This window comes from Parasteatoda tepidariorum, chromosome 7 (genome assembly GCF_043381705.1).
Source record: "Parasteatoda tepidariorum isolate YZ-2023 chromosome 7, CAS_Ptep_4.0, whole genome shotgun sequence".
Lineage (NCBI taxonomy): Eukaryota > Metazoa > Arthropoda > Arachnida > Araneae > Theridiidae > Parasteatoda > Parasteatoda tepidariorum.
The window spans coordinates 19405938-19424320 of NC_092210.1; the positions used below are offsets into that span (position 1 = coordinate 19405938).

General features: G+C 28.5%; 1 protein-coding gene across 2 annotated transcripts in view; it reads left to right on the top strand.

Moving 5' to 3' along the window:
- LOC107436754 (SKI family transcriptional corepressor fussel) overlaps positions 1-18383 on the top strand; it is a 99114-nt gene that overhangs the window by 29750 nt on the left and 50981 nt on the right. For both annotated transcript variants that reach the window (XM_016048545.3, XM_071183141.1), the window contains exon 3: positions 3484-3866. In XM_016048545.3, the coding sequence (XP_015904031.3) occupies positions 3484-3866 (383 nt within the window). The remainder of the gene's footprint in view (positions 1-3483; positions 3867-18383) is intronic.

Here is an 18383-nt window from a genome sequence, read left to right on the forward strand (position 1 = left end):
AATGAATGAATAAATGGATAATGGATGTAATAAAATCTATTAACGAATCTATAAATTTAGCAATTTCTTTATGAAATTCTCACAAAATAAAAACAATGGTGATAAACAATATTATTTTTTATTACAGCAGCCAATACAAAATAATGTAAACGATGTATTTACATTCTTGCAATTAATGATGTAGTTGAACATTTAGATACTACATACCTGCACCAACAAGTTTTTATTTTAGAATTTTATCTTAATATGGAACGACTGCATTAAATAAGACAAAGTTATCTTAAATGAAACAGAGATATATATTTCTCAAATGCCAACATTATCTGTGATAGTTACTAAACTATGTTAGTATTAACAAATATGTTGAAATAACCAATTGATTCTGATGTGAGCGTCGCGGGGAGATAATAAAAACAGAGATTTGATTTAATATGTATAATAATGCTAGAAATAGGTATTTGATCTTATAAGGTAGTCGATGAATTCACGGAAAATCTTAAAACAACAATTCCGTGATGTGATTTCTCTAAAGAGATTAAGTGAGTTGATCAAATTCCTTAACTTTTATAGTAAAAAGATTATATAAAATTGTTCAGATGTTACGGTCAGTGTAATTAATCAGTAAATATTAATCACCGGTATATTATTAATAATTACCAATGACTTTTGTCCAATGTAATAGTTTTCAATTCATTTGACTAAAAATTTGCAACACGCATGCATCATCATCATCATAGTTGGCCAGACAGCCCGATGTGAGCCTATGCCTTCCTCTGAAGATTTCTCCATGACGACTTCCGATTTATCTTTGATCTCCAATTCTTTTCATTAATTGCAATAAAATCAGACTCCAGTGAGTAAGCCCATCTCAACCTCGGTCTTCCCCGCTTTCTTGTTCCAGTTGGGTCCAAAAAGCAGTAGCTTTTTCATTGTATTGTCATAGCTCATTCGAATCACGTGGGCCATCCAATTCATTATATTTATTTTTATGTATTTGATAATATCAGGTTGTTTATAAATCTTGTACAGTTCAAAGTTAAATCTCCTTCTCCAACTATTGTTTTCATTTACACCACCATGTACGCTCCCCAAAATCTTTCTCTCAAATGTTGCGATACAATTTTCCTCCAGTTTTGTCATTGTACAAGCTTCAGAAGCGTATGTCAGCACTGGCCGGTCAAGAGTTTCGTAGATTAAGAACTTTGTTTTTCTAGAAAGAAACCTAGATTTAATAAATCTTCTCAGCCCATAGACAGCCCTATTTGCCGGATAGAGTCGGTTATAATACGCATGCGTTATGGTAATATTCGCGAGCAATTGTTGTGCAAGAAGTGAGAAATTGTGCGAATGCTTTGCGCTAAAAGGTTTTGATTTTTTTTTTATTTTTTTTTTTTTACGATTCCCTTTTTTTAATGTACTTAATCTTTAAAAAAAAATCACACATCAGTGCTGGATTTTCCGGGCAAATGTATACCGGGTAGTGGCACATAATCGTATTAAATACCGTGGCATTTGTGTACTAGGCAGTGGCATTTAACCTTGAAAACGTCACTGTAGGGTAGACAGGACAATGACACAAACTTCCCTTGATCAATCTGATTATTAAAAATAATAAAAAGTGATTAGTATCAAGAGCCATATACACATGATGATATCATCAATAGATATAATGATACAAAAAAATTGAACTTTAAAAAGCTATTATTTTAAATTTAAACTTAAGTAAAAATTCGTATGTTTTTTTCATCTTTTGTTTATTTAATTTTTTTTTCCGTCCAACTTGTTTATTTCGTCTTTTCACTAAGACAGTTGAAATAATGAAAGTAAGTAAAGTAGTCCGAATGAAAGTAAGTGATTTGATCAAATCACTTATTTTCATCTGGGAAATCACCTCTCAGTGTTGTAATTTTAACATCTGTCGTGCATTGATCATCTACCCCAGAGATTTGATCAAATATCCGTTTTCGACTCGCAAAATTCATTGAATTGTGAGGAAATTGTCTCTAATTTTAAAGAAATTATATTTCAATGTGATCTTTCAGTAGTAAACTGTTTTACATTTTATTCAAATCAATGGGGAAAAAAAAAACATCTCAGTTGAAAAAAGTCTTAATACACGTTTCAGAATCTTCAGCTACTTTTAGGGACTCAAACTGCAAATGGAATCCTCTATATGACCATGTACAAAAATAAAAGCAAATGTTTCTTTTATTTTTAAGTCCTTGCTTCTTTTTGAAAGTTAATCAATGATATGTTATCCAGTTATAAGCAAATTTTTTAAAAAAATGTTTATTTGTTACAGGATAATAAGAATAAAACAATAGTTTAGAAAAGATAGTATTTCTCATAATCGCCTTTCAATTCCTCTCGATTTCGTTTAACAGAGCAACAGGTCTTGATGATCTCAGTCTCGCTTTCTTCGCTAATGATGTTTTTCTTAAAAATATTATTTTCTAACAGGAAACAAAATACGCAACTTGAAATACACATGTTTTAATTGCATTTTTTTTAATTTTAAGTAATAAGTAAAAATATAAAAACTAATAAAAGTTTTAAAATTGTTTAGTTTTAAAAATAAAATTTCTTGAAATGAATTTTGATAAATATTTATCAGTATATCTGTATTCATGCTCGTATTTATACATTTGTGTAAACTTGTATGGATTTTAATATGCAGCATGTACTTTTTAACATAAATTTCAATGATGGCATCATAAAAAAATATCTAAAAAAATTGTTTATTACTTTAGTTAGAACCCTTAGTTAGGTTTATAAGAAAGTACTTTATCAATATTAATCACTTTTGCATTTTTGAAAATTATTTTTATAATAGTTAGAACACTTAGTTAGGTTTTCAAGAAAGTACTTTTGCAAATATTAATCACTTTTATATTTTTGCAAATTATATTTATTATAGTTGGAACTCTTAGTTAGGTTTTCAAGAAAGTATTTTTGCAATATTAATCACTTTTACATTTTTACAATTAATGAGTCTTTTCGAAAAAGCATAAGAATTTTAATGTTAATGAATCATTTTATATCACCCTTATCAAAATAAGCGTAAGCTTTTGACTTTTTACAATCTATATTCAAACAAAAATCTATACATTGATCACAATTTACGAATAAATTTATATTGTCTTTTTCCGAAGAAGAAAAAAAAAACGTATAAAAACTTTCACATTTTATAGAAAATTTTATATTGCCTTTTTCTTCTAAAAAACTGAATATTTTTACATTTTATAAATCATTTTATGTTGCCTTTTTTCGAAAGAAAAGTTTAACAATTTATGAATCATTTAATATTGTCAGTTAAAGTTTTTTATTATTTTGCATGTTAATATAATGTGCTACTCAATACTGTGATATTTGCTGTATATTTTAAGTTAAAAACATTTAAAAACTGTTTTTCGTTTGGATTTACAAATTCTTAATTTCTTTTTCTAATCGCTTTCTAGATCTCATCGATTTTTCTCCCCACAGGTCGACCCTTATCGTCTGCCAGTGAAGGGACATCCATCTCATTTCCCGATCATGATAGTCCCGGAAGCCCCCTGAGATCGACACCTGTCCACACGTCAGCATTTCGCCCTGTGGGTCGCAGGTCGCCCCCAAGGATCGACTCTGATGCAGACACCACAACTGCTTACGGCGGCGGTCCCGAGCAACGGCGTCGTTGTGGAAGTTGCTGCGGCGGCATGTCCTCCGACGACGAACACGATGAAGTGGACGTTACGGACATTAGCAACGACGGCGATTCCGGAAACGGAATTGCCGCTGCTCCACCCGCACTCGTCGCTGTTGAGGAGCTGACAACAGCGGCTGTACCTGATACTAGTGTTGAGTGTGTATCAAGCAGAAAAACGGTAAATATTATTTTCTTACCATTTTTTAATGGAAGGAGCAGACATAGAATTTTTTTTTCAATATGAAAATAAAAAATAATAAAAAAATATTAGTGAGATTTTCTCAAAAACCGGAAAAAATATGGATTTTCTTCCAAATTACCTGAAGTTAAGTGGTAAGTCTCTTCCGAAAGATCCGGTTGTGATTTTGAGCCTTCATGAATTATTTTTTAACTATGCAGGCTTTAATACACAGCTGGAATAAAACTAAAGTTCATTTAATAAAGTTAAAAAAAAATTTTACCATTTTTAAATAGAAGGAGTAGATATGAGAATATTTTTTTCTCCTTGATTCAATGAAAAACTTGAGTAAAATGTTTTAAAAATCAAGAAGAAATACGGATTTTTTCTAAATTACGTGAAGTTAAGTTGTAAGTTTAGCTACTTTTCGACTTAGAGGTCTTTTTAAACTATACAGACTTATATCTACAACTGAAATAAAATTGAAGCATATCTTATGAAATTAAATTCTTTTAATGAAATGAGTAGTGACGGGAATTTTGTTCTCGTCCCAGATTCATTACAAAATTCTTTAGTAAAACCTTCTCTAATTCGAAAAGAAATATGGATTTTCTTAAAATAATGTAAAGTTGAATTGTAAGTTTCTTCAAGAATGTCATGAAGCAACTATTCGTTTTAAAAAGTTTTTTTAAACTTTACAAGCTTAAATATACAGCTGAGATAAAATTTAAAAACCTTTATTTTATAAAATTAAATTTTTTTTTTTAATGGAAGTAGTAGATATAATAATTTTGTTTTCTTACCTGAGAAATAAAAAACTTTAAGCAAAATCTTCTCGAAATTCAAAAGAAATATTGATTTTCTTCCAAATTATATGAAGTTGAGTTGTAAGTTTAACATCTTGTAGCGGTTTTCCGACATAAAGTCTTTTTAAACTATTCAGACTTTAATCTATAACAGGAATAAAATTAAAGCATATTTTCAAAATTAAAATTTTTTTCTTCATTTTTTAAAGGAAGGACTAGTCATGAGAATTTCGTTTTCTATCCTGATTCAATAAAAAAAAAACTTTCTTGAGATTTTCTCTAAGACGAGATTTTTTTTAATTATGCCGACTTAAATCTACATTTGTAATAAAATTGAGGTATATTTCATGAAACTGAGACCTTTACTTTTCAAAGGAAGCAGTAGACCTGCAAATTTCTATTTCTTCTTTGGTTCAATAAAAATTGTTTGCAAAATCTTTTCAAATTTCAAAAGAGATACATTCCAATTTACATAAAAGTGAGTTTTGAGTTTTTTTCTGAACATCCTGTAGCAACTTTCCGACTTGAAGAGGTCTTTTTAAACTATACAGACTTGAATCTACAACTGAAATAAAATAAAAGCATATTTTATAAAAAGCAAAACTTTTTTTAAATTTTTATTTCACTAACTTCATCAATAATTCAGTAGTTTCATTATCAATCGAAGTATCAGAATTTCGTTTTCTTCCTGATTTAATAAAAAAAAAAAAAAGAACTTTAGTGAAATCTTTTCAATATCCAGAATAATTAACAGAATTTCGTTCAAATTATATAAAACTAAGTTGAGTTTTTTTTTTAACGGAAAGAATTCACATGAAAATTTTGTTTTCTTGCCTGATTCTATGAAGGAAAAAAACTTAAGTAAGGTCTTCTCAAAATTCAAAACAAATAAGGATTTTCATTCAAATTATATGAAGTTGAGTTGTTAGTTTCTTTCAGAACACCTGTAGCTACTTCTGGCTTAAAGAGGTTTCATAAAACTACACCGATTTAAATTTAATACAAATAAAATTTAACCATATTTTATAAAATTAAAAATTATTATGTCCTTTCTTAAAAATTCGTTTTATAAACTTATTAAAGTGCATGCATGTTAAATATATTTTTAAGTTGATAAACACACCATTAAATCATTATTTTTTATTTATTTTTATGAAATGACTACCATTGCATTTAATATTTAGTGCTTTGTCGACTTTCAAGAGCAAAGAAAATTTAAGTTCTTTTTGAAATGTTCAGTGAAGGAATTTGTTTCTGAATTAAATTAAACTTTTTCTTAATTTGTTGAGTTGTCAATCTTCTACTTTCGGCTTTTTTGCTTTCTTTTTTTAATTTTTAATTTTAGCTTTTTGTTATTTTTTGTGAGTGTATCCTCTTGATGTTGAAACTTTTATGCTACCTGTCGTTAAGTATATTTTAAGTTTCGAAATGTCAAATACTTTTACATTTTTTTTTGTCCCACCGACTCAATCTGCCCTCTTTTAAACTCAAATAGCTTTTGCTGATGACTACCACTTCTTACAAAGTTTAAACAATTTTAATTTTTACTAATAGAACCGATCATTTTGACACTTTTTGAAAGATGTTAGTGAATGTTTTTATATAATTACAACTTCAAGGAAAACGAAGAATTAAAAAAATTAGTTTGTGACAGTCGTCATTTGGCCCCGTGATTAGAACTGTATAATACTTCCTAACTTGCACCCAGCATAGTAAAATATGCATTTGAACATTTGAATCAAATCGATTTCGATTAAAGTTAAACAGCGAGAAAAATATACAAAGAACAAGTGGGGATAACGGTTTGTGTCCTTTTTTCACTAAGTGATAGAGGATAAAGGAACACAAATGGACATTTTGAGAATTACTACTGGTATCCAATTGGAATACGTTAAATTTAAAAAAAGAAATAGCGTCAAGAACTAGTTGTCAAGGACTAAAATGCAATATTACTGCAATTAATTGAATAGTAATAACTAAGTAATATAGTTCTGCCTCTGACTTAGACATCTCTATAAATTTATCATAACTGCTAAGGTCAAGTTGGTTTCCATGGCGATAGCAATATCCATTAACCATCCGTTTCTGTTTTGTTTTTTTTAAATTTCGAATTTAAACCCGTTACTGCTATAAATTACTATGCCCAAATATTAAAATAGATTTACCTTTCCAAAAGTATAGTTTTTGCTAAATCGGTCGTTTTATGTGTTAAATTAAGCCTCATTGACGATTAGGCCCCTCTTCCCTGATGCATTGTCAAGTGAGTTAGATACGCTGGCGACAGCCCATTTAATTCGATCAATGATATAAATATGAAGATAATGGTTGGATTGTTCGTTTTATCATAGTTCCGCTTGTGCTCAATTTAAATTATCTTACTGCTTAATTACAACCTTATAATTAATCATTTAAGTTATCACTGCTTTATTATAACCTTATAATGAATAATTGTATTCTAAGTTATTACTGCTTAATAATTACCTTATAAATAAACAATACTAACTTAAAATGATGTCTTAAATCTTTTTATACATTAATGTTTGGTTGCTAAGATAAAAAGGTTGCTATGTAAATTCCTCTTATAATTAACTATTGCATTTATTACTATCGTCAATCGTAGCTACTTAATTAATCACGGTCAGTAGAATTAAAATTATTTTGGTGATAATTTTTATACACTCGTTATTAAAATTTAAAGGCGAAATGCGTAACTATTATTCTCAAATTTAAATTTACTTTAGTAAATATAGTTACCGGATGTAAAAGCTTCGCAATTAAATAATTTAATTAATTATTTTGCAAGCCATAGCTCTTTTTTTACTATCTAATTAATTTCATTTCAATCTCCTATGTCACTATCTCTTTTTTTTCTTTTTTTTTAAGAAGAAATGGTTTTAATTGTGCCACTAAAAGTCGAGTATCATGAAACCTGGTAATTTAGCATTTAAAGAACTTATGACGTTTTAAATTACTATAATGTATTAACTGTAAGTAATATAAATTATTATAGAATAAATATGTATATCAGTGTATAAAATTAAATACATTAATATGTTGGATACTTTTCCCCTCATTAACTACTTACTAATTCTAATTATAAAATTTAAATAATAATAATTTACTTACTGTAAATTATTATTTTTCAAATTTTTACCCAAATTTTAAAAAAATTTGTAACTGAATTAAGCAAAAAATATGTTAGAAAGTAATTTAATGATAATAAATTAATAAATTTATTCTTTCTTTATTTTGAAACTGAGAAAATAATTTTAAATTTTATTGTTAATAACAGCATATTTAAAAAAATACGAAAATAATTATTATTTATTTTAATAAAAAATTATGGAACAAGGCACAATATCACCATTTTTCAGTCTGAGGGTTGTGTGCCTATGGAAATAAACAAACATAATTTTAAAAAAACTCCAAACAAAACCATATAATTTGAAAAAAATTTACTGATTGCATTATACCTTGTAATTTATATCCCAGATAGCAGAGTAAGGTTTATTTTAATGTCAGCAACAACATTTATCACAAAGTTCAAGAAAGTTTATAAATGATTAGCAAATAAACCATACCAGCTTGAAGCAATGTTAAATTTAACCTAGTTTATGCGCAATGAGGTTCATAAAGTTCGCATTAAGCTTGCATAAACAACCTTTTGTATCGAGATTGAAGCTGCCTTTACAAGACAAGGCGAGAAAAACCTTCTAGTATCGACGATGAATCATCATTAGCAAATTAAGAGTAGAAAGTTTTCTCAAAATGAAGATAAATTCGTCTTCTCAAGGTTTATTTTAGATTTTATTATCATCACTTAAACAAGGTTTATTTGTGCAAGTTTTTATACACTTTCTTTAACATTTAAAAAAAATCAAGATTGGTCGCATCATTAAGCTTTCAACACAGACAAAATGTTAGATTTTAGAGCCATGATAAAGCTAAAATGCAAAAATAAGGCAAAAACATGGTTTACAGTAAAAATTAAAAAATGCGATTATTCGTAAAGTTTTTTCGCATTTGGTCTCTAAGGAAACAATCTTGGTCTTTGTACTAAGATAAAAAAAAATATTAATTAGCCAACCTTTCAATGTCAACCAAATGAAAATGTAAAGTTGAACACTCTAGGCAGTGTTGACGTTAGAGATGGTGGTTCTTACAGTTTTTTTTCAGGCATAAATCAGTTCCATTAATAAATCTTTAAATATTAGATAAATATTTGTGTGGGAATAAATTGTAAATTGAGACCAGACGACCAATTTTTTTTTTACTGGCAAACAGATTGCATTAGTCTCGGACAATTTAAGAAAGTGATATTTTAGTGCTGACATTATTGCGTAGTTACAATTGAAAAATTAAAAAATATATAGTTGTAAAACGAACGAGAAGAATAAGTTGTTTGAGTAATGCAGTAATCTCGGAGGTATATATCTTTCTCGGCAACTGTAAAATACGTACCAAATATAAAAGTGCAATAGAAATTTGCTTTCTCTATCTTCCATATTTCCCCTAAGGAATCTAAATACTTGTTCAGATTTAAATTCAATGAGAATATTTAAAAAAAAATAACAATGACAAATATTTTTAACTATTATCTAAATACAATTCCTTAATTATTGGTAAATAGAAAAGTTAACATTAATAATATTATTTTGAATTTTAATGCTAACTACCTTTTGTTGTAATTATTATAATGTCCGCGTAACTATTCTAGTTATCTCAAATATAAATAATTGTATTTAATGTATGATTTAATTATTTGTAACATTTTCATTGTCTAAATATTTTCAGCTATAAGAGAGAAATGTATCATAATTAATTATATGAATAAATGTTTTAAATATTTTAAAATTTAAATATTAGAAAATAATATTATATTAAATGTTCTAATAATGTAAGAAAAAGTTTTAGTTACAGGGGACTTCTCATAATAATCATACATAATAATAGAATTTTTTTTCGATTTCATAGTGTGGAGCTTTTTTCTTATTAGTTAATAGATAATAATAAATACTAAGTACCAAACAGCTTAACTATCTTATATATTATACTTAGATACACTGTCTCGTAGTTTGGTTTTAAGATCTCACAGATTTATTTTAAGAAAAAAAAATTTTAAAATTTAATTACATTAAATCTTAATTACTATAGCTGTCCGTAAACTTCTTCTATTGATCATAAAAAACTAAGTGAAACAAGGAATATACGCAATTTGAACGATATTTGTTTTTTTTGCTGGAACAGTTTTCAACAATGAAAACGATTTCAACACTAAGGATTTTAACTAGTAAAACTAGTTTAACTAGTTCATTAAGTTAATTTTAAGAGAATTTTTCCTATTATTGAATTATGGATAAAAGTTTTAAATCGTAGAATAATAGCTGTTGAAATTACATAGCTCAAAATGTTTTAGCCAATCAGAAAAAATAAAACCACATAAAACTATTTTAAATTAAAATACTGGACTGAATGTTCTTAAAAAAATATCAAATTCTACATATTAGACTTAAATTCGAATCCATATGTTCATATACAATAGTTTTCTGATTTATCATAATGACTAGTTGGTTCTCATATATCTACTTGCTTAAATCGACCAAAGTGAGATGCGTAAAATAGTAGACGATCGGTGTTAAAATCCTCTTGCTGTCAGTCTAACCGGGGAAGATTTTTAAACATTTTATCTCGTAAGATGCTACTGTTTGCTATTTTTATTTAAAAAAAATAAACGAGTATATTTCCGTATCATGATCTGTCGCGACAATTGCAATCGCCAAGGTGTCAAAATGATTTTAAACTTGCAATTATGAGGGGGGGGGGCATGTAGAGATTTTTAGTTAATTTCCTTCTGTGGTGTTCTTTTTTTCTTCTTCCTTTTTTGACGAAGTGTTTTGCAGACCGCTACACGAAAATTGTCAAGATTCGGTCCTGCCACAAATCACGATACGAAAATCTTCTTAAATAAACCATGTAGAGTATTTTAGCCAAATGCTTGATCCAAGGTTGTTTTTTTTTCTGGAAAGATTTACGAAGTTCAATTTTAAATGATGTTCACTAGCTATTTATATTGTCTTTTCAACGACGGTGATAAAATGTATTATTGAAACTTTAAAAAAAATTATAAAGTAAATAAGTAAAAAATTTAATTATTTTGTATTATTTTATAACCGCTGTTGAATAGCCGACCCAATCTTTCGGTTTACGACTACTGATGTTCAACTCCGTAGCCTTGTAATTTTGAACCCAATCCAGAAGACAAGAGAACTCCTGGGAAAAATTTGCCTTTGTGGAGGACTTTTTCCATGGAACTAATCCGCATTTGCGTGACATGGAGAGGAAGACCGCTAGAACCTTCCACGGTTAGTCTGACTGCAAGGGGACTCTAGCCCATAATCCGTCTACCACTGAGGATAGTTCACGTCAGCACTATGGTCGGTGCAAGTCGGATGCGGATTTGCATCAACCAGTCATCGGGGGGTTCGAACCCGGTTCACTTCATTGGAGGGCGAACGCTGAGCCATCGCTATTCCACGAGCCCTCGTGGTTCCTAATTAAAGTATTGGAGAAACCTAAGGCAATACTTTTCTGAAATAAATTTTACTAGTGACGAAACACAATATATTCAGCGATAACAATTTCAACCGTGTCTAAAAATTTCCAAAAAATGTTTTAATTAATTCCATTTAAATTAGAAATGTAATTGCATTCAATATGTTTCTAAAATTCCTGCATTATTAAAAAGTAAAAAAAAAAAATAATAATAATTTCCGAAAATAATTAAAATCTTACCTTTTATAATTATTCAATAAAAGTTATAATTTAGTATACAAAATGTTCTAGCGTGAAACACAAATATAACTATAATAAAGCATCACCCTCGAATGATTACTATCGATTATTTTGTAGATTCGAGAATTACCATATCGATTTTTCTGTTATTCATTAGTGAGCGGAACATATTAAAAAGAGACATTAACCAGAATCTTTTAGAGTAATGAATTCTTAAGGGGGTGAGGGGAAGGCATTTTGGAAGGCGAAACAAATGAACTTTCCGAACCGTGAAAGATGAGATAATAAGGCTTTTTGAAATATTCGATGGTGCCTATTTATCACATAAAGATATTGCTTCAAAGGAACAGAAAACATCAAAACAAATTCTTGAATATTAACATGAGGTTTGATTAGAAAAAACCTGGATGTGAACGGAGCGATCATTTTATCAGAAGTATATCAGGTATTTATAGAACGTACTCAACCTTTGAAGTTGAAATTGGTTTTAGGTTTGATTTATATTTATTCGAATATTTATTTACTTATTAATTTCTGATTCGTTTTGGTATAACGTGAAGTGAAATACTGGCTTGCTTTTACATCTACGCGTTTGTTAGTTTTTTTTTTTCGCTGATTGCAAATTGCATTAAATTAAATTTAATAAGAGTTTTAACTTAAAATTAAAAAGCAATTAACCTTAATGAGTAAATTGTTAGGAAATATTTAACTTTGATGAAGCGATACCTGTTTCGTTAAATGTAAATTTTAGAAAGTTAAATCATTTTTAATTTTATGGTTCATAAAATTATTTGTTTATTTATAAACAAGATGTGGGCAAATTGTTTCAAAAGGAAATTAAAGTCGTCCCAGATAGCAGTTTAAGGTTGATTTTAATTTCAGCAACCACCTTTATCATGAAGCACAACAAGGCTCATAAATAATTAGCAAATAAGCCATGCAAGCTTGAAACAATTTTAAATTTAGATATGTAACTATGTTAGTTTTCGTGCTATGAGGTTCGCATTAAAGTTTCATAAACAATCTTTTTATTTCGAGATCGAATTTGTGTCTTCAAAACAAAACAAGAAAAACCTCCTGTAATCATCATTCGTAATTCAAGAGTTGAAAGCTTTCCCTTATCGAGGATAACTTCACCTTCTCAAGGTTTATTTTAAATTTTATGACATTTTCTGAAACAAGATTTATTTGCGCACGTTTTTATATACTTTCTTTAACACATTAAAGGAAATTGTTGGCCTGATCATTAAGTTTTCAATGCAAAGAAATTTTTGTGTTTGAGAGTTTGGACAACTCTAAAATGAAAGAAAACAATTAATAAGGTTTACAGTGAAAGCTTAAAATTGAGATTTTTTTTTTGGTCAAAGTTTTTGCTTGTCTTTATTTAATTTTTAAGGAAACAAGTTTGACATACTAATATTTCTACTTAGTTTTAAAAAGGATTAAATAGTCAACCTTTCTATGCCAACCAAATCAAAACGGAAATAAAACGTTTGTCGTTAAGTTGCCTGCAATCTGGGTTCAATTTTTAAAATAAAAAAAAAACAATAAAAATAAAAATAAAAAAATTTTAAAAAAATTAAGAGAATTAAATTTTTTCCCCAGAATTTTTTGTGTTTTTGATATTAAGATTGCTTTATAGAGAAGAAAATAATTAAAATCTCTCACGATTAACCAGACAGCAAAGGAATTCTCACCCATGAACCGTCTACCACTGAGGATATTTTACACACTGTGGTCAGTTCGGGTCGAGAGCAGAATTCCTATTTACCAGCCACTGCTAGGATGCAAACCTGGGTGTCCTGAATGGGAGGCAAATACTTTAAAAATCAAATAAGAAAGGTTTATTTGCTCAACATTATTATTTTGCAAACAATGCAAATTGTACAATGTACAAAGAAGCGAGCAATTCTGAATAACTTTTGATCTAATGATTGGATCTTTACAGTCTAGGACTCAGTCTTAAAGATTCGAGAGGGTAACCTCAAACGACGTTTTTGAATTCCTGTCCCCCCAAAATGTTGGGAGTAGCAGCAATTTCATTTCATTTCATTTTATAACCTACGTTGAACAGCCGGCCCCATTTTGGGTTTAACGAATACCAATGTTAAACTCCGTAGCACTGGAATTTTTAACCAATCCAGAAGACACGGAGACTCCTGGATCAAATATTAGGAGAAATTTGCCTTCGTGGAGTACTTTTTAATGGAACTAACCCGCATTTGAGTTACTTGGAGAGAAAAATCACGAAAACTGCCCACGGTTATCCTAATGGCAAGGAAACTCTAACTCATGATCCGTATACCACTGAGGATATTTTACGTCAGCACTGTGATCAGTGCGAAAATCAAATCAGCGAGCTATTGGTGAGATTCGAACCCCAGCCACCTCATTGGTAAGCGAGTGTTCTATCCCCTAAGCCACCACGGCCAGTAGCAATAATTCAAAAATATGGCTCCTATAGTTTGTTCAAGGAAGTGTTAAAAAGTTTGGACCCCTTAAAGTTATTTTTTTTGCTTAATTCTCCACAGCGCGAGAACTTTTTAAGTGAATTGAAAAATTCTTTCAAGCGATTTTAAAATTCGTTTATCCAAAGATAATTCCATGCAAAAAGTTATTTTGTGTAAATATTTATTATTTTTTATGATTGTATTTAATAGTAATCGAAAAAAATTTAAATAAACTATACAATTTTTTACACCATTTTAAAGAAAGTAATTTTACAAGAAAAAAATACTGTTGAAGAAATCGTGTTTTAAAAATACGACTTTTTTGTTCATACATAATTAGTTACTTACGATAGTATCATTTAAATCTGAATATTCATTGTATCGCTAGAAAATATTTATAAAATGCAATTTATCTATTTCTCTGTCAAATTTTATCACATTTTGATAAACATAATCATTACATCAAACACTGATCTTTCATTAGAATCCCATACACTTTTCATTTGCGAAACTAATTTATTTTATATTTCAAACGAATACTTTAAATTTCCAAATAGCAATTCAGAAATGACTATTTCAATAGATTTATTATCAAACCTGTACTAATTTAAAAAGATTCAAAAGTCAACAAAACTCATCAGTATAACGCCTTCATTTCCCAGATTGTCCTTTTAGTATGACAGAAGCTTATTTTGCCCCAAAACCGACCTGCTGTGCGCAGGTATGAAAATCGAATAGATGTTGTAATTCTTTAAAAGCAATTATAGATTCTCCGGTTAGAAAACCCTTTTGCATTTAAGAACTTCCTCTATTCATACCGGCTTCACAGATTGGTCATTTTGACAATCAAACTCAGGAGGGATGAACTCGAATTGTAAATCCCAGTGTTCCAGATTTCCGAACAATTGTCCGTCACCAAGTACGGGCTGGAATTCTCCTCGAAAAATCCTAACACTCATTCATTGAATTTTCTATTAGAAAACCTATCTCGTTTTCCTATTCATTGTGTCTGAACGTAGTTTTAACGCATTAGAATTCGGTGTTTTGAATTGGGGTGGGCGGAAGGAATTCTTTTGTTCCGCGGTTAATGAAGTCGGTGGAATTGAATGGAAAAGCAGCGAAGGTGTTGTTTGGAGCTAATTTCTGTCACCGCGCGGTGGGATACAGATCTGGGAGTTGTTTTCCGGATATCTGCCTTTGGTTACTCATTCTGTCTGGGCCCCGAAGGCGTTTCTTTTGATTTAAATATTCAAACGGTGAAAGTTTTCGGAGTCTATGCTTATTTTTGTTTGAAAACAATGAAATGCTGCATATCCAGATCGAGTGCAAACCTGTAAAATCTCATCTTCGTTGGTTAAATTATTCCATAAGAAATAAATCTCTTAAACGAATTAAGGTAAACAAATAGTATTTGTTTCTGTTGTACCGAATTGGAATTAATTTATATTTACGATAAATGGATTTCTAGTGAATCGAGTGACATTGCAGACTGTAAATTGTAAGTTTGCATTTAAAATATAATTAATAAAGCTTATTAATTTTCAAATCATTGAGACAATAATTTGAAAATTAATAAGCTTTATTAATTTTCAAATTATTGAAAATGTATGTAATGTTGTTTTTCCTAACGAAAAATTGTACAATTGTTCTGGAGCATATATTCCAGAACATATACAGAATGTTTTGCTCGGACCACACTTTTCATGTATCCTTGGAATCTTGATCAGAAATGAGAACAAAAATTTATACACAAATTTGCATTTAAGCAAGAAAAAAGAAACACTATCAAAATTTATCAAATTAAAGTATAGAAAGGCAGATGTAATTGGAAAATTTAATTGGAGGCTGAAATTTGAAGGTGTTTTCTAACAATTGTCTATTTGTTTCTTCCAACAATCAAATGTGTACTATAGCTTAATACCTCTAATAACGTCGTTTCATGCACTGTCGTTTAATACCTGCCCACCTACCTCTACTGTGATTTGTCAGAATTCGGTCACATTTTTATTTCACTTTCACTTAAATATTAATTTGAATTTGATTGATTTTGTTTTATTAATTTGAATTTTATTGGAATTCGAAGAATACATATTAATGATGGTCTATACAGTACAACCTGTATGAGATAGGGTTCAAAATTTTTAAAACTAATTTCTGTTTTATCTTCAATTTTGCATTTTTTGCTCTTTCCTCATTTTTACATTTATATTTACTTTTCACTTAAATATTATCTTGCGACCCTCAATGTGTGTACTCTTTTGTCTTTAATTTTTGATAAGAATTCTAAAAATGCATATTGATGGCAGACTTCACAGAACAACCTGTAAGTGATAATAAGTATTCAAATTTTTCGCAATTTTTAAAACAATGATCCTAAAATAATTTGTTACCGAAGAAGTGATTTGGCAAGTTCTGTTTTATTGAGAAAAAAATAATTGGAATGTAATTATTTTTCTGAAATCATCTTACAAACACGCATTGCAGATATTGTATAAAATAGGACAGACAGATTTTAAATTGCAAATTTTTACACACGAATTATTATAAGCTATCTATAGTTCGATACTTCGAGTACTTTTTATTAAAAAAATAGTAGGACAAAACGAATGCGTTTGTAAAAACTAGGAGCATTAAAATATATGCGAAAAAAAGGAAGAAAAGAAAAGAAATAAAATTTCAATTGCTCTAATAAGATAGAACGAATTTGTAAAAATAATTTTTAAAAACTTTAAATTGTCGAGTTTCATCATCAGAGATAGTGCATTTTCAACTCTATGGGATTAACAGTATCCAACAATGCTACAAAATACACCATTGTCTTTTAATTATTAAAGTTTAATAAGGATTAATTTAATATTTTTTTAAAAACTTAAACCGTATGACTAGAATTTCCATTTAAATTTATATTAGTAAAATAGCATATATGTTGCACATTATAAATAAACAATCATCATGTACTTATGCCTTAATTATTTAATACATTATTAATTATCTATAATTACAACTCAAGTGCATGAAATAAGATTTTCAAAAAATTGACATGCTTTAGAAAACGTTTCCTTAATATGTGTGTGATTAAACATAAGTAAATTATAGCTGACTTGGTTAGTGAAAGAATTCAAATTATCTCATTCAAAAAAAAATTTACTTCGATAATTTTGTTCAATCTTAGAGAATTAATACACTAAGTTTGAAAATACAGATAAAGAGGTATCAAAAGCAAAAGACATTTGGGGATTTTTATAATTGTGTGGTTAAACATTAGTAAATTACAGCTGACTTGGTTAGTGAGAGAATTCAGATTATCTCATTCAAGAAAAATTGACTTCGATAATTTTGCTCAATCTTAGAAAATGAATACACTAAGCTTAAAAATACAGATAAAGAGGTATCAGAAGCAAAAGTTTAAAAAAATTAGGGATTTTTTTTAATTTTGATTTACAAAAATGATGTTATAAATTTTTTGAAATGGGGAAAAAATTATGTTTGTATCTGAATAAAGACGCGAGGTTTTTCATCACATTGAACTCCGAGTAATGGTGAAGTTTTGACTCAATGTTATGATTTTTTCGCATTTTTTTCAAATTTAAAACAAGACTCAGAAGACAAGACTCTCAGAAACTAAAACATATAATAATTCCATGAAATTTAAACTCGAATATTTTAAGCATTTTGCTTTCAGACATCTTTAAGAAATTAAAATTTCTGCTTTCATATTCAATTTATGAATTTTTAAGAAAAATAGTTTAAAATTTTTTAATCTTTAAATATCAATAATAAGAAAATAAGCTGGAAATGATTTAAAGATTTAGATGATTTATTAAAAATGAATTAAATTGTTTATTATATAGCATACAGTTTTCGGTTATTTTAAAAATTAGAAACATTATTAACATTAACATTTATCATTAAATTAAAACATAACACTACAAGCAATATATTATTAAAATTATTAACATTACATACCACATTATTAAGTAGCCATTATTAATTTAATTTTTTAAAATAGAAAACATTGATTTCGAAAAAAAACTTTTAAAATGTTTCACAGGAGATTCAGGTACAAATTTTTTTTTATACTTATTATACATAAAACTTGCAAAACATTGTATGCATTTTTTGGAATAGTTTCAAAAATTTGTTCCGAATTTGTTGCAACAAAATACTGCAGCAAGCTTTTGTTGAACACAACCTGAATCAGAAAAAAAAACAGAAGAAAAAAATACTAAATCCTAAAATAATAAAGCGTTTATAATCACCATCGATTAAAACACGGCAACATTACATGTAAAACAATTTTGTCAGAAGTAAGACAGTTTAAAATCAAGCCGTTCAAAAATTTAAAAACTCGTTCCGAATAACTACAAAATCCTATAGCAAGTTTCGGAACACCAGAAAGGGAAAAAGCTAAAAAAAACTACTAAATTCTAAAATGTCATTCATCATTGTTTGAAACACGAAAACATTAC